Source organism: Dunckerocampus dactyliophorus, chromosome 18, assembly GCF_027744805.1.
Source record: "Dunckerocampus dactyliophorus isolate RoL2022-P2 chromosome 18, RoL_Ddac_1.1, whole genome shotgun sequence".
Lineage (NCBI taxonomy): Eukaryota > Metazoa > Chordata > Actinopteri > Syngnathiformes > Syngnathidae > Dunckerocampus > Dunckerocampus dactyliophorus.
In genome coordinates, this window is record NC_072836.1 from 7,958,323 (window position 1) to 7,982,738 (window position 24,416).

The 24,416-nt window shown below is 42.1% G+C and overlaps 3 protein-coding genes across 7 annotated transcripts in view; all 3 read right to left on the bottom strand.

The window, feature by feature from the left end:
• Positions 1-51: 51 nt before the first annotated feature.
• Positions 52-12,803, bottom strand: stxbp2 (syntaxin binding protein 2). The gene is made up of 19 exons (XM_054759752.1): positions 12,722-12,803; positions 10,946-10,995; positions 10,783-10,864; positions 9,485-9,561; positions 9,335-9,410; positions 9,134-9,237; positions 7,898-8,049; positions 7,735-7,819; positions 6,664-6,794; positions 5,848-5,955; positions 5,697-5,754; positions 5,548-5,613; positions 5,268-5,348; positions 3,053-3,194; positions 2,862-2,968; positions 2,580-2,678; positions 2,406-2,491; positions 604-761; positions 52-498 (listed from the first exon to the last, which is right to left on the bottom strand). The coding sequence occupies exons 1-19, from the start codon at positions 12,756-12,758 to the stop codon at positions 392-394; spliced, it is 1,806 nt and encodes a 601-aa protein (XP_054615727.1). The 5' UTR covers positions 12,759-12,803; the 3' UTR covers positions 52-391.
• A 371-nt stretch (positions 12,804-13,174) lies between these two features.
• LOC129171283 (protein PET100 homolog, mitochondrial) lies at positions 13,175-14,752 on the bottom strand. Its single transcript, XM_054759795.1, has 4 exons — positions 14,617-14,752; positions 14,394-14,480; positions 14,279-14,311; positions 13,175-13,443 (listed from the first exon to the last, which is right to left on the bottom strand). Exons 1-4 carry the CDS (start codon positions 14,641-14,643, stop codon positions 13,354-13,356), a joined length of 237 nt encoding a protein of 78 aa, XP_054615770.1. The 5' UTR covers positions 14,644-14,752; the 3' UTR covers positions 13,175-13,353.
• An 810-nt stretch (positions 14,753-15,562) lies between these two features.
• Positions 15,563-24,416, bottom strand: part of brd4 (bromodomain containing 4) — a 33,784-nt gene continuing 24,930 nt past the window's right edge. For 2 of the 5 annotated variants that reach the window (XM_054759727.1, XM_054759723.1), the window contains exons 8-19: positions 24,035-24,265; positions 23,717-23,943; positions 23,122-23,444; positions 22,949-23,044; positions 22,496-22,867; positions 21,557-22,396; positions 21,370-21,476; positions 21,129-21,297; positions 20,915-21,042; positions 19,219-19,424; positions 18,361-18,646; positions 15,565-17,427 (exon numbers count right to left, since the gene is read on the bottom strand). In XM_054759727.1, the coding sequence (XP_054615702.1) occupies positions 17,359-17,427; positions 18,361-18,646; positions 19,219-19,424; positions 20,915-21,042; positions 21,129-21,297; positions 21,370-21,476; positions 21,557-22,396; positions 22,496-22,867; positions 22,949-23,044; positions 23,122-23,444; positions 23,717-23,943; positions 24,035-24,265 (3,054 nt within the window). In that variant the 3' untranslated portion in view covers positions 15,565-17,358. Of the gene's footprint in view, positions 17,428-18,360; positions 18,647-19,218; positions 19,425-20,914; positions 21,043-21,128; positions 21,298-21,369; positions 21,477-21,556; positions 22,397-22,495; positions 22,868-22,948; positions 23,045-23,121; positions 23,445-23,716; positions 23,944-24,034; positions 24,266-24,416 lie in introns of all 5 variants that reach the window. The other 3 variants (XM_054759726.1, XM_054759725.1, XM_054759724.1) reach the window with 3 other exon arrangements.

Sequence of the window (24,416 nt, forward strand, 5' to 3'; positions counted from 1 at the left end):
TACAGCTAATGATAAACAGAGTAAAAGTTAAAGTCAGTGTCTTTTTTTATTACTTATTTTACGCACAAACACCACCAAGAAAAAGACAGCCACCACATTCCAGCTATATAATAATTAAATCAATCTGCAAGGTTCTTAAAGACAGCAGTTCTGGGGGCGGGGCATTACTTTAAGGTACCTTGCAAGACTCATAAGAATGACGTGCTCCTATTTTGCAGCAATGAGGCTAGTACAGTAATTAAAATGTGAATACCTGCATTCAATTTAAATCACAGATGTGTACAGAACTAATTTCAGAGCAAATATACAAAAAAATGTATCTTCATGTTCCACTTCTAATATTGTGCTGTGACATAAAACCTACAGGAGAAGCTCTTTTTCTTCATTGCGCTCATCCTCTATTAGGGTCTACATTATCTTCACAAACTGGATTCGGAACCTGGTCCAGACTCTTGAGATCACCCAGGAAGCTTGTTGGAGTCAGGATGTGTGATGAGCCTGCCCACATGAACACCAAATAAAACATCCATTCACAGGCCAATTCAAATACAAATGAAGCTATGAGTGAAATTAGGGTTGCTTCACAACAACTCCATGGCTTACCAATCACTACTTCCCATTTACCGGCACTAGCGCGAGTGACTTCATAGGCTGAGCGCATCTCTGAGTGGGTCACCCCGCCAATGACGAAAATAATGAGCCTTGGCCCAGTGTGATATTCTGCAGGAGGTTTGTTATTGTGCCACTGTCCAACACGAGCACTGTGGGGAGGGAAATCACAAAATCATAACCAGTGAGGCGCAAATTACTTAGTAATTAGTTACTAGTTAAGGCTAGTAAAGCTAGTAAAGTCACTACGTCGGCCTTCGGCCAGCGCTTGACATGCTGTTCTCTGCCAAAACGCTAGGGGCAGTATGTTCCTGGACACGAGCAACCACGACTCTTCTCTTTGACAACCTACAGTCGTCCCTTGTTTATCACCGGTTAATTGATTCCAGACCCAACCGTGAATTTACGCAACGTAGGGTTCAATATTAATAAATGCAATATTTTCATAGTTAGAGCATAAAAAACCTGTTTATGACCTTCTAAAAATGTTTTTAACATTATGAGAGCCTGTAAACATGGAATAAGACCCCAATAGTCACCTTTATATTCGTATTACCGAATGCGGTAGACATGATAAGCAATGATAATACATAATAACTCACCGTTAGCATTGTATCTCAAACGTAATGTGGGTCGATCACGCATGGTATTAAAAATAAAGATCGACATCAGCCTAGCATCCATCCTCAAAATAACGTTTGTCACTTGACTGATACAGTATATTCATGCCAGTCTGACATGCCTCTGCCACACAGAGACGTACACTCCGACAGTACTGTTGTTTATATCACATTGCGCACCGCATGTGCGCAGGCTACGGCATCTCTGAAGTCACACAAGAGCACGAACTAACTTGTTACGCTCCTCAACTTGCTCCAAGGTTTCTTTCGCTGTGGTGGACTCTTTGGCGCTCTCGTGAGAGGGAAATACTGACGCACAAAGAAAAGTCGACCAATCGCAGCTCTGCGGTTTGTATTGCCGTTGATGCAAAGCTAGAATTTTTTGGAGGTGCGTGTCAACCTCCGCTGGAGGGTTCGGAGGGGGCGGAGACAGCCAGCATCCTGCTAGCGACAGGACATAATGTACACTTCACATATACTGTAGTTTCTTGCCTTTTACATCAATAATGGCGAAGTAGTGTCTGTACTTACATCCACACCAGTTGCATATAAGAGCGGCTCCTTCTTATATCTTATAAGTGCGCATCGTTTCTCATTGATCACTTAAAAGAGCCACTCAAAAGACTCGACTCGTTCGCAAACGTCACATCTCAGGACACATTTCATTGTCGGCAACGGCAGCAGCCTTGTAACGTTTGAAATACTACTTTCATTACCCGTTACTAGAAAGCAGTAATGACATTAGTAACGCCGTTACTGCCAACACTGATCATAACCCACATTTATAGATGTTTTAAAAATGACTACTCAAGATTTAATTCTGCACTTTGCGCAACAGGAAGTGCACAAGCATTGTGCATTACACAGATTACGAGTTGAACCTGCCGGGTCTGTAAACACCATCAAGATGGGAATTCCCTGCGGGATTATACGAAGCGTTCAAAGCAAAAACTGGCTTATTTCCACCTTTTAAGCTTTCTACTCACTTTTTTTGCTCTTAAAAAGCTCTGATAGGACTTAGTTACAGGGATGAAAGCTTTTATTTTGCAAAAAATAATCTGTCTGCGACCCACGTTTAATTTTGTTTAAAGAGAGACAGCAGTGGTTCACATTGTCTAGGAATGTTCCAAAAACATGTGATAAAATAATGACACAAGTGCTCCTCTTGAGGCCCACCTGACTGGAATGTGAGTGGTGCTGATGGGGGCGGGTTCAGATATGTACGGCCACAGACGCTTGTCCAGTTTGTCGTCTATGGCATTCTGAGGGGGGAAAAAGGCAAAGACAGCCCACAGCGTAAGACTTGAACAGTTCCTGCAAAGTCCACATTTTGCACGTTGGTTTCCATACCTCCATGATGTCTTTGAGGACGGGTGTCCATCTCGAGAGCTGGTAAGTGCTCTCCGTGCGCTGTTTACGCTCTGGCAGTGTCGCACCAGCATTGCTGCCCTGAAACAAATTGCACTTCATTTCTGGGATGGAACTAATATGAAACATCTTCTGAGAATTCAATGGTGTGTTACGCGTCTTATTTTTACACTTGTAGGACAGTCAATAAAGTGTGAATTTCCATTATTTCCCTTGTGAAAATAGTGTTCCCGAAATAGTTTAGAAGTAGGAATCAATATATACCCCCGCAATGATGTTACAGCCCAGATTCTGAAGGTTGGTGATGATGTTTCTGTCGGCCGTCACGTTAGCATGCTGTATGAGTTTGTCAAGGTTCTCCTCCCCGATGCCTGCACAGATCCATCACAAAGTCATTATTAAGAGCGATTGTACACACCGGCTTTGGAATCAGTAAGGAGAGGAGAACTGCCTGCCTTTTTTCTTGTGGAATATGTAGAGCAGGATGATGCGGATCTTGTCGTAGGCCTGGATTCCATGGTCGAGCAGCACTGGCACGATGCTCTTCATGGCGTCCTTTAGGGGTTCCCCCTCCGCGTTAGCGCCCATGGCCAGGTCCTGTGGGAGGGATGGCCAAGTTTACAAGGTTTACTGCACGAACTGATGCACTAAAAGTCTGCAGTGTTATGCAGGTATACAGACATTTTCAATGCAATTTGACGAAGTAAAAGAAACCCACAAAAGTAGTCGAAAATTCGGATGGCAACCTCAGCTATGAGATGAAGTTTGGATTATTCCCTTTCATCTAACACTTGAATTTCATTGTTAAGATTACTGCATCGCTCACATTGAATATAAGGACAATGTTTCTTAAAAATCCTTTCAAAATTGTAAAAGAAAAAAAAAATCTTTATTAAATGGAAAAACCCTTGAGATCTAGCTTTGTGTGGAAAGAGTTGTGTGGAAATTGGTTAAGTACTTTTTGCATACCCATTTAAATCCCATCGCAATAAAAACCTAACCTCCCTGGCAAAGGAAATGCCAACATACGCCTAGCCAAACAATGTAAAGCACTTTTGTTAAAGATGACAGGTGGCAGGAGTTGTTGCTGTTTGGACCGCACTGTCCCTCCAAGAGCCAAAATAAGCCTGTTGGATTTACAAGATGGTGGCATTCAAACATACAAGCCAACAACGCATCGCTCACAAAACCTGGATCTCAGAAGGACACAGTTTAGCATTTCCTGTGTGCTGAAACTCCTTGGACACAAGACAAGGTCTCACACAGCCAAATGGGAGAGGGGGGGAGGGCTTGGCGTGATCCCATTCAAGATTCAAGCCAGGCCACAGACATGTGCCTGGAAGGATTTTTACTTTACTGAGTAACACGTTTTAAATGTCCTAACACTCAGTCATGACATAAGCGCATCTTCCGCGTCAGCACATGTTGGCGTCTGCCCGCAAGCTTCTTATACAATATTGTGATTACTATTCTACATTAAACACCACCACTAAACCATGTCATGTTTTAAACACACCAGCAGCGCTATAAATAAACGCCAGTGGAGGTCAGTTGGTGCGCTGAGCGCGGGAAGGAGAATACCGCGCCAGACGTATGCTCGGTGACCAACGCTGATCCCTTCTGAGCAAATAAATGCAGTGTGTTTTCACAACACATATGAGCAGACAAGTTCTGAGAAGTTTAAAAGCCCCCGGGGAATGTAAGGCTGCTTTCCTGTGCTGAGGGATCAAGAGTCCATTATCCTACTTCTATTTATCTGGTCAACTACAGATGTACGCAGCAGCTTCACTCACTCCGCTGCCAGATGTGGTAAAAGATGACCTCTGCAGATGTGAGACATGACAGCCACAATAACACTATTGTTTTTTGCATTTAGACTAGGGATAGACATGAATGTTCTGAGCTCCTGTTTCAATAACAACATCGACACAACGATATTCCTAAATACCTATATTATAATATTTAATCAGTTATGGGATATCAGGATATTTAATATCAGTTATGCGGGTATACAAACAATAATATTTAGCCAACAAGTATGCAGACATATTTAAGTATACTTCATCATAGTATACATTTGCCTGGTCTATATTGTGCACAAACTCCAACTTTATACCTTTATAGTAATTTAGTATGCATATACTTTGTTTCTATTGTGATGGTGACAGAAAAACAGTGTGCTATGTTATTATAAACTGAAAGGTGGGGCAATTTAGCAATAAAAATGGCTACTTAAAAGTACTTCCAGCAAGATATTATTAGACTTTATCACCATTAAAATGACATTACATTTATATTATATCCACAGTGTAGCTTAAATAAGACATTGTAATGTCATTAATTCAAACACAATGTGTCAAAATATCAATATTGCACTACTGAAATACCAGTATCAGAAATCTTGCCATCCATAATGTTGATATTTTGGTATTGAGCCGCCGTAGCTGAACTGCTACTAGCTGAAACTGAATCAACAGCGCCTCTGCTGGTTGCAGCAAATAGTGCACCCACTTTTGCCTCAAATGCTTCATTCAAGACACAAAGAAACACTCAATTCCACACATCAGCAGAACAAAACCTGTTATGCCCATTTCTAGTTTATATTGCTCTCATAGCTGGTAGTGATACTTCCATAAGGCCAGAGGGATTCCACTGAGAGGGAACACTGACCTGTTCTACTTGACACAACTTATCAGTAGAGGCCTGGAACTTCTTCATGCAGGAATCAGCCAGGTTCAAGTGAGTGGAGTACTGGAAAAGAAAACGAGCATCAGTGTACAATAATAATAAAACTACAGGAACGAAAACATGCAGACATATTTAGTTGCCGTGTAGTGTTTTAATATCTGGATTGTATATATTTTTACTCTATACAAAAACAAGGGACAATAAGGCACATTTAATCTCATTGAATCGAATAAAATATCATTAAAAAGAGCCAATTGTTCACCATGCTCAGTTCCTTTTGATACTGCGGCATCTTCTTTAACATCTGAGAAAGATCTTTGAGGTTGGCCTGAGGTGCAAAAACACACAGACAACCGCACATAATTAGAAAAAATAGATATATTATGTTTAATAATAGTGCATCATACGCACGTTCTCAGTGGACATCCTCTTGCTTGCACAAAAAGTGTGAAGCAGCTCCGTCACTTTCCTACACAGGATGAAATTGAAGCACAGTGAGATTGTTGTTGTTTTTTTTTTTTTAAATGACAGTGAGAGCCAGGTTCAAATTTGCCAAACTCACTTGGACACGTCTGCAATGTGGAGATGTCTGAGCTGAACCCAGAGCTCGTCATCTTCATCCAGCAACACATCTCTCTCTTTGGAATTCCCAACGCCGGTTGTCTGATAACTTGAAATAAATCAGCCGAAAGACACACACAAAAATATGGATTCCAAAGAAAACACACTCACACAGCATAAAAGGTAGCAGTCTTGCAAGAATACTAATCTTTCATCAAAACCCAGTGTTGATAGCGCATATCGGTGATTCCCAACCACTGTGCCGCAGCACATTAGTGTGCTGAAAGAGATCATCGTGCTGCAGGACTTCCAATTTCACTTCATTGGTCCAAAACGTATTATTATTTGTATGCCAGCAACGTACAGTGACAGGCAGAATAATTAAATGCTCTTCCAATCGATGGCAGGAGGTACATAATTAACTAAGGATGTCTGATAATATCTGCCGACTGATATTATCATGTCGCGCCAAACAGGAAACAGAAAACCAAAATAAGAGCAAAAAACAGGAAACAATGTGAAAACTAAAAAAAAAAAAAAAGCCCAACCTGTCATGCAGAACATGACATAAAGTGTTGGTGATGCAAAGGGGAAGCTAAGGCGTCTTCCTTTAATAAGAGTCACCTGCAGCGTTCAGGCACTTTTTCTATAACTTGTATGCAGTATTGATCTTATTTGGCACAAAGCCTTTGTGAAATGCGTCTAGTGGCATAGCAGTTGAAGAAGCATAACGTGTTCATTACAGGACATTAGTTTGAGGGAAGAGCTGCTGCCTGTATCCGTATCGGTTGATATCTGTAACCAAGAGTATTCTCACGTGTAGATGTCTTTTTGGATATCCAGCAAATCGTAGGCCATGGCCTGGAAGGTCAGCTCGTGTAGGAGAGGAGAGACAGGATCAAATCCACGATCGACGATCAGTAGTTGGGATCGCGCCTTGCTTGGCCCCTAAACGCAATAAACACAGTATAAAATGAGGGATTGATTCATTAATACACGGGTACACATTTAACCCTGGGTAAAGTGTGGCGCAATCTTGCAAAACAGCAAACCTTCCCATACATTCATTGATTTGTGGTGGCCCGCCACAAATACATTTCAACCACCACAAATTGACTTGTTCACCCTTGCTCATGAACACACTATAATGGGACTTGTGTGCGAATGCAGGTTGTCGTTTAATCTCCGTACAGTAGATGGCATCGTAACTCCGCTTCTTAACATACCTCATGCGCACCTGGTCTGTCAGAGAATAAGAAAACAGAACTTGAGAGATACGTGTTGCCATAAGTGTATTCAGACCCCTGAAGATTCTGTTTTTAAAAAAAGAGACTAGCAACAAATCTAGTGACTTTTGCTTGTCTCTTTGGAGACATGAGTGCAATTAGCGCTCTTCTCGACGAGCAGCTAGTGCTCCTGCTGTCCCCTCCCCTCTAAAAGCACTCCCAGTGGGCTCTGTCTTGCTTGTGACATTAAACAAAAACACAATGAGAAGCGACAGATGAAAAATTGTAAAATTATTTGTTTAGCTTTTAAGGTTTTTGGTCACTTTTAGTCACAAAAATGGCCATTTACTGTATGCAAATTAGACAATGGCATAATCTAGATCCCCGCAACAAATAGATTGCAGTCCTGTAGGAAACACTGACCTCTCATGCTGAATGCAGTCGAAAGGGCACACAGAAAAAGAACAGGTAAGGCGTAAAGGAGAAAGCAGCAGTAAAGAAAAGACACCCACAACCTGAAGAGGCCAAAAGCTGCATCATCCCAGTGGATGTCTATAGACTCTTGTATGGAAAGTGCTGCTAGAGCAGAATAAAAAGGAGAAGAAGAAAGCCATGTTACAGAGAAGCAGTATTAATGCACTAGAGAATGGGCTGTTCCGAACCTCCCCCATGCTTGGATTGTCAGCTTTGTGGGCGTTCAGGCGCTGGTAGACCTCTTCGGCCAGCTTGGCGTTCCTCTCTGGCCCGCTGCGCGACACCAGAGGAGTTGTGCTTTTTTAATTCATTCCGCTCACGTGGAGGATGAACACACTGCGGCGTGCATACTTGCGGTATCGGATTGCCGGGTACTCTTTGAGCGTGTCGCATAAGGTTGCGATTTGCTCGGCGAGAGTCTCCATCATTTTGTCTCGTTTGTCTTTGGTGGACTTTTGGCTGTACAAGGTGTGGAAGGAGGTCGGGTCATCCAGAGAGAAAACCTGCAAGGAGGGGGGGGAGTTTTACTGGACACACTGGATACACTGCCTACACTGCCTTTACAAAGACAGTAAAGAGAAAATCAAGGTGTAGAATCAGTGCTGCACACAAAAGGGTGGAAATGTGTCAAAACATGCACCCCTACTGTGGTGCCTGTGCTATTACTTTTTCTGGCAAATACACTACATGGGGCGGGGTGGTGCCATTATTAAACCCAATAAGTCCGATTGACTTGAAATTTGTCACACAGCTCAATGCACTCCTAAAAGCACCCCAAAGCAACTTCAGGGCATTTTGCCAGCTCACCACAAAATTTGGTACACACCTTTAGGGGACTGACAAGTGTGTCAAATTGGAGCAAAAAACATTGCCGCCATCGAGCAAAAGGTCTTTGCAAGGGCACAAGCGGAACCATTTGTCTAATGATTACAGTACTTTGAGAATATTTGTATTACACGTACGGGTGTCACAAGACATTCAGTTCTGGGTCTCGCCTGGTCATTTTAAGATTATATCGATTTTAAGATTATATTTTAAGAAAAGTACAATGAAAAATCCTTTTAAAATACAACAATATATTGCAATCTACTCATTTAATTTCGACTATGTTACCTTGCATTGCTCCTCACGTGAACACACTGTTTTGCACTCTGTGTGTATGCTAGCGGCCCCGCCTCTACCCACCGAGACGGAGACTGCATGACTGATAAAAGGGCTCACTCCTTTCATGTCATTTTTCTATGGAACAAACGCGCCAAGGTGCTGAAACCAATGCGCAGATTGAACCTCTTCCTGTCTGTTTGAAGTTGGGAGACGAGGAAACCCGACATGCATGCACATGGCATTATATTGAGGCCGGAAAAATGATTGAGTTCATCTTCATTTATCGTGTGATTAATTAATGTATTTATTATCGTCCCAGTCCTAGTGACCTTAAAAGAGACCTCGGAAAGAGAAATCACGTTTGAATGTTGTGGCACGAGATCTTGTGACACTGCAATTACATGCATGCTAACATGTCTTCCAAAGCTTTTTCAGCACAACCTATACCAACCCAGCCAAAATTCTCATGTACAGTCATCTCACCTGGGACTCATAAGGTAGGAATGCAACGTTGATCTCTTTTAAAGTCTTGGCGGCCTTGGACACTCTGGATCTCGCAATTTCGTTGAAAAGATTATCAGGACAAGCTAGTGGAGCAAAGGAGCAAAACAGCCACACGAAAGATTGCAAAATCATTTGTTGACACATTTTGGATTATTTTACACCACGCAGAGAGAATCTCACTGTCTGTGAAAAAGATGTGGGCTGCTTTGTAAGTAAAGGCGGTGTTCTTGAAGTCTTTGATGAGTGCACGAACAGACTGCAAGCAAAAGCAGACTTCTGTTACCACTTTTATGACATGTTGTATTTCGCGAAAACGAGTCGCCACCGGACCTTTTCCACAGGTGAGATCAAATATATGGCCTCCAGGCAAGCGATGGGCTCCCTGCTTTTATTGAGGTCTTCCACAACTGAAAGCAGAAAAAAGGTGTGACGTGTTTATCACTGATATGAAAGACAACAAATGTGAATGCCAACAATACATTTCAAGATTCAAGATTCAAGAGAGTTTTATTGTCATGTGCATAGTAAAACAGCAGTTATACCATTTATTCATGCCCTTAGGACAGACAACCTATCTATGCAATTAAAAGCATTAAAAATACACTGCAGAGTGTAAAGCCTCCACATGTTGCTTATTAATACTAATAAACTACTGTAAATTCTGGAGTATAAGCCGCACCCACTACATTTAGAGGAAAAACAGATTTGTACATATATAAGCCGCACATGTCCAAATCATGTGGCACGCACGAGTCCGTGAGGACCAAACAGTTCTTTATTTGACAGGGCCAATCATGAACTGTGAAAAAACTTTGCGACAAGCTTGTCAATCCACTGGAAATCGTGGGAGGTCATTACCCAATATAACAGTCTGACACACGGTGTCATCTTACAAAGGACGCTAAACTCATCACACAGCAACTTAACACTCAAAAGGTAACTAGGAAATATACAATACAAGTACCAGTACGAGTTTATATTTAAAAAACAACTATTTTAAGGTTTTCCCATAATGCATTGTATCCAATCAAAGCATTCATTGGAGGACAAGCGGCATAGAAAATGGATGGAGGGATGGCTCTGCAATGCTGCCTCTGTCCACCAAAGGGAGCCAGAGGAGCCCAGAGGGAGGCTGACATCACTGCAGCAACCCGGCAGGCTCCAATGAATGCTTTGCTTGGACGCAGTGTATTATGGGAAAACGTTTAAAAAGTTTAGTTTTTTTTTTATTTTAAACTCGTATTGGTACTTGTATATTTCCTAGCCACCTTTTGAGTGTTAAGTTGTTGTGTGATGAGTTTAGCGTTCTTTGTGAGATGAGACCGTGAGCCAGACTGTTATATTGAGTAATGACCTCCTGCAATTTCCAATGGGTTGACGAGCTCGTTGTGAGTTCACTGATAGCTCGTGATTGGCTCCAGTCAAAGAGCCACCGTTTTCCTCCCTGACTCGCGAGCGGCACAGTATTTCAACGATTAGTAGTAGTTTTCAAGTGAAAGAGATGTCTCAAAATTAGAACTTAGCCATAAATTTGCTGCACTGCTGCATAAGCCGCAGGGTTCAAAGTTTAAGAAAAAAGTAGTGACTTATACACCGCAATTTACGGTATTAGGAATCTGCGCACTTACTGGTGACACCCTCTGCCAAAATGTCAGACATCTTGCAACAGGAGGACAGAATGCGCATGCTCATGTGGTCCACAATAAGAACCTGAAGACAGATTAAAAACAACCAATAAAAAAAAGAAACAAGACAAAGTATTTGTTTTTAATATACTTGGGTCACGTTTACCTTCCACTCGCCATCTTTCTTTACACTCTTGATTACACCGTTGAGGATTTCTATAGAGGCAAACACAAGAATTAAAACTTTCTGGAGCGTCGCCTTTGCCATTCAATACAAGGATGCAGAAAACACTACAATTAACGTGTTGGTTTGCAGCGTTCTCCATACGTTCACTGACGGCCCACTTTGTTAGCTTTTTTTGTGGTATTACCTGTTCACCCACGCTCACAAACACATTAGAATGGGACTGTCTATGTTCAGTATATGACATCTTAACGTAACCTCATACACACATGCCACTTGGTCGGCATCTGTTCATCAATATAGGGATATATTAGATGTACAACTATGTGTACATTAGCTTTAAAATCAGCGCACACTTACACAGAGCACAGAAACATGATTAAAGCCCTGTGGGAAACGCTGGAAATGTGTAACGCTGAACACGACTCATCACATAGAATGTTCCATTATTGTCTCAACAGGCTATGTGAGTAGTTTCAAAAATAATGTGGAGCGACCTGCTTTTCCAATTCTAAATGAGGTCGGGCTTAGCGAGCGGTATACACCTTTAAGATGAAAACCACAGTGTGTACAGACTAAACTTCCGTCAAAAACTGCACAATGACAACAACAACAAACTCTTTCTGCTCCTTTTTGCTTCCATTCATGCATTTTACATTATAATTACATCAAATAGAACTATATGCTTATTTTTTTATATTTAAAGAATGATGGTAATTTGTTTTGAATAAGTGGAGCCCTTTATTCCAACAGGTGCACGTATTATTATCATCATCATATCAGGTAGTTAAAGCTCCAGCAAAACCCAATGGGTTGTTATTTTTAGAGGCCTGCAATAATGATTATTTGTGCAGCCCTGCCTATCAGATAATTACAAATACTACTTTTTGTTGACTGCAAATGAAATGAGATAAATGAAAATTACTTCACAAAAGCCTGTACAGTATTGTTTTATTTGTCAAAATTACTGTATTGACGCCATTTTAGGATGGTATTTTACCCAGAGAAAAAAGCCTGAAAAAGCCAGGTTGTCTAATATTCGAGTCTAGAAATGTATACATGCAAACCAGAAGGTGAAGCCAAACTACTTCCCCCCCAAGTTAGTCGGAGGTTTTCTTCCCATCACTCACACACAAACACGTGACCTAGACAGATGCAGCAACAACAAAGACGACTCAAAAGTGACTCAAAGCTTATTAATCAATGAAGCACACTTTTTTCTATTGACTGATTTTGGGATTAAATATTTTCAATAAATAATTTTGTCTTTGGTTTTGTCTTGTGATTTCTCCTAAAATGGGTTTCCTAATATGTGTTGTCTTATATTCACGGTCATCTTATATTCGCGTCAATAAAGCTTTATTGAGAAGGGGGTCTAACCCCTATATCCGCTCCATAAATTACGCCCATGGATGTAATCAATCGGAAGTTGCCATTACGTAAACTAGCTGTCAGTAGCCTTCAACTTTCCAGTCATTTAGACGTACATCTACAAAGGTAACGACAACCAACGATGTAAAGATTATTTTAGAGAAGTTCCACAAAATGAAGACGTGTCACTTGTTCATAATTACTTTGCTGGAGTTCGGCATTTTTAATCTCTATCCGAGCCCGGAAACAGCTTTGAGGAACCAACTTGTCGTTAACGTTAACGATTGATTTACCGCGTCTTGCGCACAACTTTGGACATGTAACCAAAGTCTCGCAGTTGGGGAAAAGGCTTGAAAGTATTTCGAGGAAGGAATATATGTGACTTACTCTCTCCTACTATTGTTTTTAGCCCACTTGGTGCCATCTTGACAGCAGTCGGGTGACTTGCTGGAAGTCACTTCCTTGTTGTTAAAAACTGCCTGCAAGGTCGTAATGCATATCACCTGTGGAACAATGCCCTCTGCTGCCTGCTGGTGACATAGCACATCAGGTTTGTCCCGCTGAGACCCAAAAATGTATTACACATATTATTGGATTAAATAAAATGCCACAGTGCTTTTCTTCTGTCAGAATTTTTTTAATCTATTTTTATCTTTAGAATTGTACACACTTATATTCTGTAGTGTTTGCATTTGAAATAAAGTTGTTTAACCTTGTCCCTTACAGAGAACAAAAATACATTGCTGGGTCTCAGGAGGATAATATTATGATGTATATTTGCAAGTATGTTACAACTTTGGACAGACAGTGGGATGAAGTAAAGAATAATTACAATAACAGTATTTTTCAAATATTTATTTTGATTATAATCATCAAACATAAAAATCCAGCGGCATGTACAAACTGCACAACAAAATACATTTTAATTACATCATATTTTTGTTATAAAGATTCTGCTCATCATCATCATCCAGACACAGCTTCATATTTACAATATAGATTCATTTCACAAAATATTTTTAGTTCTCTGCCTTCATGGAGATTTGTTTCAATATCCGCTGCTCCTTTTGAACTCGCATTCTCTCCTTGAAGTCCTCCAGCTCCTTCCTCTGGAAGCAAATACACAAACACACACATTCAATTGGATAAAACACGGCAAAGTAAATAAAGACCTCGATGCATTTACACTAATCACAGAGCCTGTACAGGACAGAATCGCTCTGCCGTTTTTAAAGGAACTACCGCAAAAAGGCTCAACAAAGATCCTCCATGGCAGTGTTTCCGAAACTTTATTTAGCCGGGCAACATATTTTACATGAGAAGCTCAAGGCACGCCACCTTTTCGTGTTGAATAAATGGCAACAAGTGGATACATACTGCCACCTAGTGGAAGAGCATTTCATTGTTCTACCAGTCACCATGCATCGCTGGCAATGAACAAAGATCCGCAGTAAATGGACCAATTAAGTGAAATTGGATCGCTTGGATTGCTTTTAATTGGTCAATCATGATAATAATCACAATACAGGGCAAATATTTTAGGCCCAAAAAAATGTTATGTTTAACAATACATCATTTCAACAATACAGTAAACATAAGATCAACAATACAATCTAATTACTCGCTTGTTCCCTTTGATTACGTACAATTATTGCAGCGAAATCAAGTCAATAGTGCAAAATAGCTAAACAAAAGCAAAAACTATGATGACAAATGTAACAACGTGAAAACAACAGATACTTGTGAAAATAAACAGAAAATACCTCAAAAACTGCCTTCTTATCACACGAGTATCGATCTCGTGCTGATACTACCCATAGTATCTATTCTGTCGTTATTTTGTTCGATTCGCCCCCCGCAGGCATGCTCGCGTTTATAAACGGAAGCTCATTCACACAAAATGAAACAACAAAAATAGACAAATGAGCTGGATCACACACTTACTTGATGTGCCTCGTTCGGGGGTAAGATCTCCCGCTGAACAGCAGAAATGAGAAACATTAATTTATGCACGAATGGTGCCACAGCAGAATAATAATTATTAAAATGTGTGAGAAACCTTCTTCTTTAAGACGTATTCCTCAAAGTAGTCTGGTTGATTGGAGATCCAGAAGATAGTGACGGGGAAGGATACATAAAACATCATCTGTTCACAGCAAACACAACAGCAGGTTACATCATCATCACAGCTAGCTTTACAGTGAACAAAACATACACCGGTGTCTTCTGCGCAGTGTTAGAGACATATTGTATGTTTGCGGTTCTAAAAAGTATCTACTTACCTTGAAGATTTCTAATTTTACGCCCATTGTGATGAAAAAGTGGACTTTCCAGCCAAAGACCTTCACACACCACACTACTTCCGGGCTACTTCTTCCTTGATTGATCGCCGAACGCCTCCGAACTCGATTAGGCGCATTGCCGCCACCTACCGGACAGACTACAGGAAGCTTGTTTCTTTCGGTCCAATGATTGGACTCGTCACTGAAAAAAACAACGCGCATGCGCTTTTATTACGGAAGTACGGAATTGTTTTGTTACGTCTGCACTTTAAAAGAAATATAGACGTTTAACTATACATCACTAATTTAAGATAAAATATTGTCATATAAACAATTATTGTCCACCGAGGGGCGCTATCAACCAATACCGATTAATCAGTTTATTATCATAACTCGTAATACTATTACTACTACTGTAGCAGAAAACGTCCGCATTTAGTTGCAGTTCACCATTGTGACCACAGGAAGGCGGTATGTCTCAGAAAACGGAAGTTATGTTTAATTAAATTTCTGATAATTCATTAATTTTCTATGCATCGTGTCATCATTAGGGTCGCGGGGGTATGCAGGAGGCCTATCCCAGCTGACGTTGGGCGAGAGGCTGGGTGCACCCTGGACTGGTCGCCAGCCAATCGCAGTAATTTCTTATATATATTTTTTAATTATATTCACATTTTACAGACTATTAAAGCTAAATAAAGTGTTTTCCTCCTATTTTTTGCATATTGTTTAACAAAATAACTATTTGTGTAAAAACAAGATTGGCTTAACATGGCCAAAACATTATTTTAAAATAATCACATCCCACATAAATCGTAAATATATCGTGGTGTAGCACTGAAAAAAAATTTACCGTACATATATGTGTATGTGCTACACATCTGTATTGACAGCTGTTCATGGAGGACAAAGACTACAAGAAACCAAATTTTGTTTATTTTTTAATTGTTTTCTATAAAAGATGAATTTATTCAATGATCATAACAGACTCAATCAGAGATCTCACATAGCAAAACAATAAATCGAGGACATTGCCTGAACAAAACCCCCCAAAACAGCTGAACACATGTAACACAAAATAAAATACCTGAATGGATCAAACTCTCGGGCCGAGTCAGCACATTCTCCGTAGAACACATGGCACAGTTATTGACAGTTATTGTGAAAAGGAGCAAACCAAAGCTAAGAAGGAGTTGACTTCTTTGTCCATTCAAAGCCATGTTCTCGACGATAGAAGTGATATTCATATTCGGTGGACTTCAATGGGAATTAAAAAGGTGGCTTAAGCACAAAAAAGAGTTCTCTTCTACACTAGAACGCTTCTCTGCATCAGGGCACGCATCTGTGCATCACACACTTAAAAAAAGCACACACAAAAGCAGTCACGCAGCCATTCAAATGTACACAATCACACACCCACACACACATAAGCTAATGTAACGCTGAGACAAATGGAGCTAAAATGAGAAAGCGCACACATTAGAAGTCCAGCTAAAACTAAATTTAAAACCCCAATGCCGGGCCAAGTATAAAAACGCTGTCTTTTTTCCTTCTCTCTTCTCTTCTCTTTTTTTTTTTGAACACAAAACTCTTTCAAAAAGAAATTCAAATGGTATTACACTCGCTCCTGCCCCACCCCTTCCTAGTGTAATAATAAAAAAAATACAATACAGGCACTGGAGGAAAACAAAACAAAACAAAAAACATACAGGAGACAAGCTGACTGAATTACACCAGAGGTTTCCCCCACCCCTCCCCGCTTACTCACATCCACTAGAACGAAGAACAAAGATAGAAACTTCTAGAACGGACGCGTGACTACAAATCCAGTAGTGTGACTTCTGATATGAACATTTTTCAACAAGCAAATGAGGTGGTTAGATACAGGTACGCAGTTTCTCTTTGTAGTCAAATAATAATAATAATAATAATAATAAAACTAAAGCTCCTGACCTATGAAACCTTCAACCGTCGTTAAATACTTGAATTGGAATTATGATGGTGATGCATATATTTGTTTTGATGCTAGCTACCTATAAATGATGGAGGACAGGAAAGTGAGCATAAAAGGTTGTTTGGCATAGATGTGTGTGTGGGTGAGAGATGACTGTATGGATTCAAAAGAGCTAAAGAGGGAAAATAATACAAATAATAGTTATTGTAGAATAAGAAAATACTTCTTTACAGTAGATAGAATGATGGGAGGGGGGAAACAAAGCTTGTACTGCTCCTACATGTTGTAGTTGTGGTTAAATGTTTTTTTAAATGTGTGTGCAGGCCACAGAACCGCATGGTCTTAAAGAGAGATGTGTAAGGCAAACTGTACCTTCTCTATTGAGAAATATACATCATTTACAGTGTGGAAGCCCCCGCCCCCACCCACCTCCTCACCCAACCCTTCCCTCCCCACTCAGACCGTTTCATGTGTTCGCATCCAACAAACAGAACATAAAAAAGAGAGAGTGAGTGAGAGAGAGAGAGAGAGAGATCGCAGTCTTGTTCTCCGCTTGAGTTCACGTGTCAGTAAGTCATCAGAGCATATTTTCTCGGCTTCCTTCGCCCCTCCAACACATCGTCGTCCGAGCCCTGCAAGAGCGCAGCGAGACAAAAAAAAAAAAAGCAGAGTGTGCCCATATGTGGGTCCTCGCTCTCTACGACACCCCATGACGATGTGGTCATCCTTCTGTGTGGGGGGGTCTTTTTTTTTTTTTTTTTGCAGTTAGGTTTCCACTTCACCTCTGCTCAAAAGAGGTTCTCCTCAAAGATGGCCATTAAGTCACTTTGGAAATTCATGTCAATCGTTGCTGCCATCTGAGGAAAGACGAGGAGGGGAAATGAGGTTATTATTTTAACACCTGTAACAGACAAAACCAAGGTTTCTGCTACATGTAATTGATCGTGGCGGTGTGCCACTACAAAATAAAAGCCGCCACACCGTAAAAAAATTACAAAAAAAACCAAACTTGAAAATAATGTTAAATAATATATTGTATGAATGGATATATATTCTATATAAATACATATATAGATTATTATTTACGCACATATTGACCACATTTAAAATATTATAAAAATGTTTCACTGCGCTTTATTTTGATAAGCATGCACCGGAATAGCCTGTCTGCCTTGCTTTGCGCATGTGGCCAGATGCGCGACACGTTTTATGTCGACTTTCACTTTGTTTATTATCGGGAGAATGAACAATAGCCTGTGAAATGTGTTGTCAATTGATGACAGCTTGTCACATGCTAAGCCTAATGTTGTGACACCCCTAATGGTTTAGGTCCTAATATTGTTGTGGGGAAAAAAGTACCGTAGTCATGAGGAAAAAGTAGAAGTTACATTTTGATATTATGAGAAAATGATTGCAGTCTCACCCGAGACACGAGAATAAAATGAATATGTACATATTATATATAACATAACATGAGGTCATGATATGAGGATAAAGTCATAGTCATGATATTACAATAAAGTCACACTATTTTTTTAACATTATCGGAATGAAATCACAATTTCCACAATAATGTAATAATAAACCAAAACACAATTTTTTGCTAAACCTTTATTTATTATTAGTGACGTCACCTGAACGAGGCTTTCCTTTTAAGCATGTACGTATTATCCTTTTTTTTTTAATTTTACATGTAATAATAAGGCTTTATAAAAATGTACCAACTTTTTAAGACAATGTCGTAATGCTTGAACCTTGAAAGCATACGTGCATATCGTATCATATCTTACCGCTTCTCGTCGCCTCCTCTCCTGCTCCCGTCGCCGTGCTAGCTCCCTCTGCTGGTCAAGCGGACTCTGTACGGCGGGCTGAGGCGGCGTTGGGGGCTGCGGGGGAGGCTGGATGACAGCTGGCTGAGGCTCAGGTTGCTGTGGGGGTTGCTGTGGGGGCACTTGGATGTGCTGCTGCTGCTGCTGCTGTTGGTGTTGGTGGTGATGGTGCTGCTGCTCCATACGCCTGCTCGGTTCCTCGTGCACCCTTCTGCTCGGCTCCAGGATGTCGTCGTCATCCCGGCCTCTGGAACATTTGAGGTTCATAATTCAGAACAAGAGAACTCTTGATGAGAATCACGTCCGTTGAGGAACCCTTTCAAGGCACATCTGGAGCCACTAGAGAAAAGTCAACTCAACTTACTACAAGACTACTAGGAAAAAAAAATTATGACTCACAAACATTTACAGCTTGGACGAACATCTGAACATAGGCTAAAAAGTACCTAAAAGAAAGAAGTTGCTTTTATCCTCTTCAGCTGACAACTTTACTAGCATGAAGCATCTGTAATGACAGACCATGAGCTCGTACATTACAACTACAATATGGCCACTAGAGGCGGTTTATTATCATTTTAGGGGTGTCCAAACTTTTTCCAGTGTGGCTGCATACAAAAGAATGAAAGAATGCAGTGGGCCACTTTCATACATGTTGTGCATTAAAGATGCTAGAATCAATACAATGTTCGTGACATTTTAGCTTTGGGTTATCGGTGACAAAGCCAATGTATTATTAATAGCTAGCCCCATCTTTGTCGCTCTAAGTAGCAATTAAGGCCGCACGTTGTTGACTTTGCTGTGTCGTTGTTCAAAACTTGCCGTAGTTTGTCCTGCTCTCGACGTAGTCTGTCCTTTTCCGCCTGCTCAGCTTGCGCCTTGAGGGCCTTTTCCCGCTCCTCTTTCTCACGAGCGGCTCGGCGGAACTGCTCGAAGCTGTCGCTCGAGGACTTGACAGCGGACAAGGGCGTAGATGTGGACTTTTGTGCCAGGCTGGCCCACGAGCCCATGTTTTTCAGTTTCACATCCTGAGAGGAAAAAAACATAATTATTGGGAATAATGAAAATATTAAAACACCAGATGTATAATAAAAACCATAAATGTAATAAACACTATTTCTTTTACTTTGACGTCCCGTCTGGGATCAAAGTTGGCCGGTGCATACATGAAGAGGCAAACTACGTTAAAATGTTTTCTCACAAGGGCTGCTGAGGAACTTCCTAGGCCAATGAGGATCATGAAAAGACAAGCAGGAAAAACTCTACCAAAATAACAACAACAACTTTAAATATGGTTTTGTCGCTTCCATCCATGTCAATGTGACAAATCACATGTGTTGTGTGCAGGGGCAAGTTTAACCCGACAGGTTCAACCGCCTCGTGTTCCACCTGGGCTTGAAACAGGGTCCAAAGAATGAAAGTCAAGTGCGCTAGCCATCGAGCTAAGCATGACTCTTAAGGTGTCAGGGAATGAGGTTTACAAACGTACCCTCTCATAGCTGCACCAGTTGGCATCTGTTACATGAGTTCATTGTACAGTTTCGTGGTTAAATCCACCCTATTATTCATTAAAAAATGCATATTTAAGCAAAGATTTGTTTAACCTAAACGAAGCATGACTAAATAAAGTAAAATACAAATAAGGCATTCAAAAGGCACATTCTAAAACATTGAAGATACAGTATATAGTATTGTACACTGGTCACTAGGTGTCAGTAATGTTACTGCAATGCTGAACAACAGGCTTTTATCCCAGGTTTGAATTATCTCTCAACAAGCACAATAATCCCTAATAAAAATTCCTAATAAAAACATGGGCTACTGTTGCGGCCATAACCCACGATAAGTTGAAACTCAACTCTGAACCCCCAACCTCACTTCCTGTCTGCCACTTATAGGTCTTATTTACTCTTATTATGTCTCCTATATTGGGTAATACGAGTGTAAAGGTGACTATACGGGTGTTACTTCATGTCTAGAAGGCTCTAATAATGTTAAAAAACGTATTTATAAGGACGCAAATAGGTTTGGTATGCTCTAACTACAAAAATATAAGGTATCCTACTTTGCGGAAACTCACTTGTCACGGTTGGGTCTGGAACTAATTAACCTCAATAAATGAGAGATTACTGCATCGTTACTTTGAATTCAAGTGAAAAGGAACTGTCTCCAAATTTCCACAATGGCATTCAAGATGTTGCCATTCCTGTCTAATTACTTGTGTAAGACACTGACCACTACAAAACAGCACTCTGCAGCAATATGAACAGTAAAAACACACTGTGCTTTGCACTCACGCACATTAAACCACGTTATTATTGCCTTCTCTCTGGAAAACAAACTCCAGGCTTACACTGATGGTGAGTCAGTATTCATTTTGTGTGTTTTGTACAGTGCTTTTTTAAATTTTGCTTTTCTGTGTGATATGCTTCGGTACCTAACAATACAATTAGATTAGTGGGCTAAAAAGGTTGTGGACCACTACTATAAAAAGCTTCTTTGAAGCACTGCTTTGTACCTTTTTGGGTGCAGTGGGTGCCTTGGATTCCTGCTTGAATTTCTCCTTGTCTTGCAGGGAGGGTGGCGGTCCACTGGGCTCAGAGGAGCGGATGACAGGTCGAGAACTGTCCATGGACTTCACATCTGCTAAACACAAGTGTGCACAAACAACGCTGTCAACAATGTGATGTTTTCTGAAGAAAGACAGAGATAGAGGCGGAGGAGGAACTCACCATGTCTTTGTTGCTTACTCTGCTGGCTGAGGCCCGGCTGAGACTGCTTGCTGTCGGGATGCTTGTGATGCTCTGGCCTTATGGCAGGGTTAAATGGCTCTCCTCTCATCACCGGTGAAGGAGGAAGCTTCTCCTCTTTGAGCCCTCCTTGACTCCCTGGAGCCCTTTGCTGCAAAGCCAGAAAAAAGTCATCCACTTCAAATATCTGTTGGTAGTTGTCCAAGCAATGCAGGTCTCTCACCTTCTTGGGCTGCATATGATGAGGGGGGGACTGGTGGGACACTGGAGGGTACTGGGGAAGTTGTGGGGAATGCATCATGAGAGGGGATGGATTATCCCTCATGTGACCTGCCCACATAAGGAAATACACATCTCCAGCCAACATGGTCACCACACTAATCATGAAGGTTGTTGTCTTCCAAACTCACCTGTGAGGAAAGCGTCAGGCTTGGCCGGGCGAGGGGACAGCTGCTCTGGTGGCTGCTGCTGGAGGATCTGCTGTGCTTTGCTGCTGGGCATGACCACCTTGTGTGGTGGCCCCTGAGGCTGACCAATGAGCGCAGGAACCTGCTGATAGCTCAGCTGCTGCTGCTGTTGCGACTGCTGCTGCTGAGGCTGAGGGTGACTATGTGGCAGATGGCGGCCCTGGTGGAGGGACAACTGCTGGGGTGGGGCTTGATGCGACGGCGCTACCGAAGCCTGGGCCTGAATTGGAAGCTGAGGGGTCGGCAGTGCGTTCTGGGATGAGAGCTGAGGTTGGCTCTGAACTGACTGCAGCAGAGATGACTGTCCTGACTGCTGCTGCTGCTGCTGCTGTCGAGCCTGTGCCTGGAGCGACTGCATGGGCTGCTGGGGCTGGCGGGCTTGCTGAAACTGCTGCAGGTACAATTGCACTTGGTTCATAGGTGTTGTAGATCCTGAATCTTCGTCATCCTCTAGCAGCATCTGGGGAGGCTGGGAAGACAGCAAGCCCTGGGGTGTGAGTGTCGGTGGGGACATGGGCCTCTGGTGCATGGGCTGAGGAGGGTGAAGGATCTGCATGGGGAGCTGATGCGGTGGAGCTGCTGACTGGGCTTGGAGCTGCTGATGTTGCTGCAACATGGGCTGCTGCTGCAATGTTGGCTGTTGCTGCAAGGTCGGCTGTTGCTGCAACACTGGCTGCTGCTGCTGCTGGGGAGGTGCTGGTTGCTGCTGAGGGGGTTTGGGATGAAGAGGTGCTGCCTTGTGACTGGGCCGAGAGGGCTGCTGGGGCAAGGAACTGTGCAAGGCTAGACCAGGTGGAAAAAAAACATACTTTGAATATAAATTTGCTGCCATGCTACCATTGCAGAGATGGTGTACAGCCCTGTTTTAGAAGGAAAACCTACCTGGAGATGGGAGAATATGATGTTGATTGAGGAAGGGATGTGTCTCAGGTGACACTGGCCCAGGAGGGTTAGCACTGAGCTGAGGCGGCGCCGGGGACGAGGAGTTGCCAGTGTGGTGGGAAAGATGCATGAGGGGCTGGCCGAAAGAAGGCAGGGACTCAAAGCTGCTCTCCAAGTTTTGGGAAGACTCCAGGGCTGTGACAGGCGGAGCCATGTAGTCCACAGGAGGTGGCTGATGTTGCTTCATCTGAGGCTGAAAAGCTGCTGCATGAGGATGAAGCACAGCCTGAGCTGGAACACCCTGTACGTTATAGTGTGTCTTCTTCCCCTCCTTCACAGACTGGGCCTTCTTCTTTTGCTGCTTTACAATCCCTGAAAATTTGCAGAGAAAAAATTAACATTCTCACACATTCCTGAAAAGGAATTGGATTAGCCAAAAATGCAGAACCTCACCTGGAGCCTCCATTTCGCTCTCTGAGCTGGAGCCACTGCTATCTGAAGAAGAGCCCATCTTTTTGGAGGAAGCCATGGACTCCAAAGACTTCTCCGCTGCAAGACAGTTAAGTATAAATACATCTCTGCATCGGAACACACGTCACCCACTCAGTAATCCCCCAAAAGCTGACCTCCACCTTTCTTCTTCTTTCGAAGGCACGTGGACACGTATCGCTCGAGCTCCCGCAGCGTGGAAGGCTTGAGCGTTTCAAAGTCAATCTCAATCTCATCAGGGTTGGAGTTCTTGAGCGAGGGCTCTCGAGACTGGATGATATGCACCACGCGGCCAAGTTTGTCACCAGGAAGCTTGTTGATATCCAGGCTGAGCTGCCTCTTCTCTTCGTACGTCATCGGCTTGCACTTTTCCCCTGACGCCAGAGTTGCCAGATCGTCTTCCAGGCTGAGAACAGGCGAAAGGTTGGAGGGTTGACTGTTTTTCATCCCCTCTTTTTTACTGTAAATATAATACAGATGTGCATGTCTATTAATAGAACCACAGTCAAGAGCCTGCCATCAAAAGGATGTACAAAGTCAAATGAAGACAATTTGGACAGGAAGACATTCTTAAGTCTGACCTCATAAATAATACACATTTACATCAATCTATTTTCATACAGTTCCGCAAATTTCAAATAATAAATGTCTTTAGACTATATTTATAGCTCTTTAGGGTTCATGACTTCACTGTAGGTCATCTGGTTGTGAATTGAAGTTAAATGAACCCACCTGGATTTCTTCTTGGGAAGCTCTTTGTTGTTATTGGTACTGGACTTGGTCCTTTTAGACAGCTGTGAAACAGGTGTAGCATCCTGGATCTCGTCGACAAGGCCGGGCATGCCAACTTTCTTCTTGTGTTTGTCTTTCTTCTTCTCTTTCTTTTCCTTCTCTTTTCTCTTTGGTTTGCTGGCTTGAGGCTGGGACAGGGCAGCCAGCTGCTCGTGGACAGCCTTCAGCTGCACCAAGACAAGGGGAACAAACTTCTTATCACGAGCAAGGACTTGCATAGCAAATTTACAGAAGCCAAAAGTCTCCTTTCGCACAGACCTGCTCCTGGAGCTCCGCCAGTCTCTGAGCTCGCTCCTCTTCCGAGTCGTCCGTTGACGACTCGGACTCGGAGGAGGAGTCGCTGGAGCTGTCGGAGGAAGACGCGACGTGGCCCATCGGAGGCTGGGGTTTAACCGGGGCGGGGTGGTGAAGCGGAGGAGCTGGGATGGAAGCGAGAGGCTTGGTCTCTGGCTCGTCAGGCATCTTGGCAAAGCGCATCTCAAACACGTCCTACAAAATAAAAACAAAAAGGTATACAGAGGTTATTCTTTTATTTTCATCAATACTAGCAATTTAAACCAACTAAAACTGACAAAGTACTGTATTGACCAAATTTAAGATGACCCTAAATATAAGAAGAAACACCTTCTATTTCAAGACT

Coding starts and splice junctions, on each gene's coding strand:
- stxbp2 (XM_054759752.1), bottom strand. CDS start 12,758: ATGGCACCAAGTGGGCTAAAAACAATAGTAGGAGAGA. Junction 10,996..12,721: donor AAAAACAATAGTAGGAGAGA/GTAAGTCACATA, acceptor TTGCCTCTATAG/AAATCCTCAACGGTGTAATC. Junction 2,969..3,052: donor CATATTCCACAAGAAAAAAG/GCAGGCAGTTCT, acceptor GGATCTGTGCAG/GCATCGGGGAGGAGAACCTT.
- LOC129171283 (XM_054759795.1), bottom strand. CDS start 14,643: ATGGGCGTAAAATTAGAAATCTTCAAG. Junction 14,481..14,616: donor TAAAATTAGAAATCTTCAAG/GTAAGTAGATAC, acceptor TGCTGTGAACAG/ATGATGTTTTATGTATCCTT. Junction 14,312..14,393: donor AATACGTCTTAAAGAAGAAG/GTTTCTCACACA, acceptor TCTGCTGTTCAG/CGGGAGATCTTACCCCCGAA.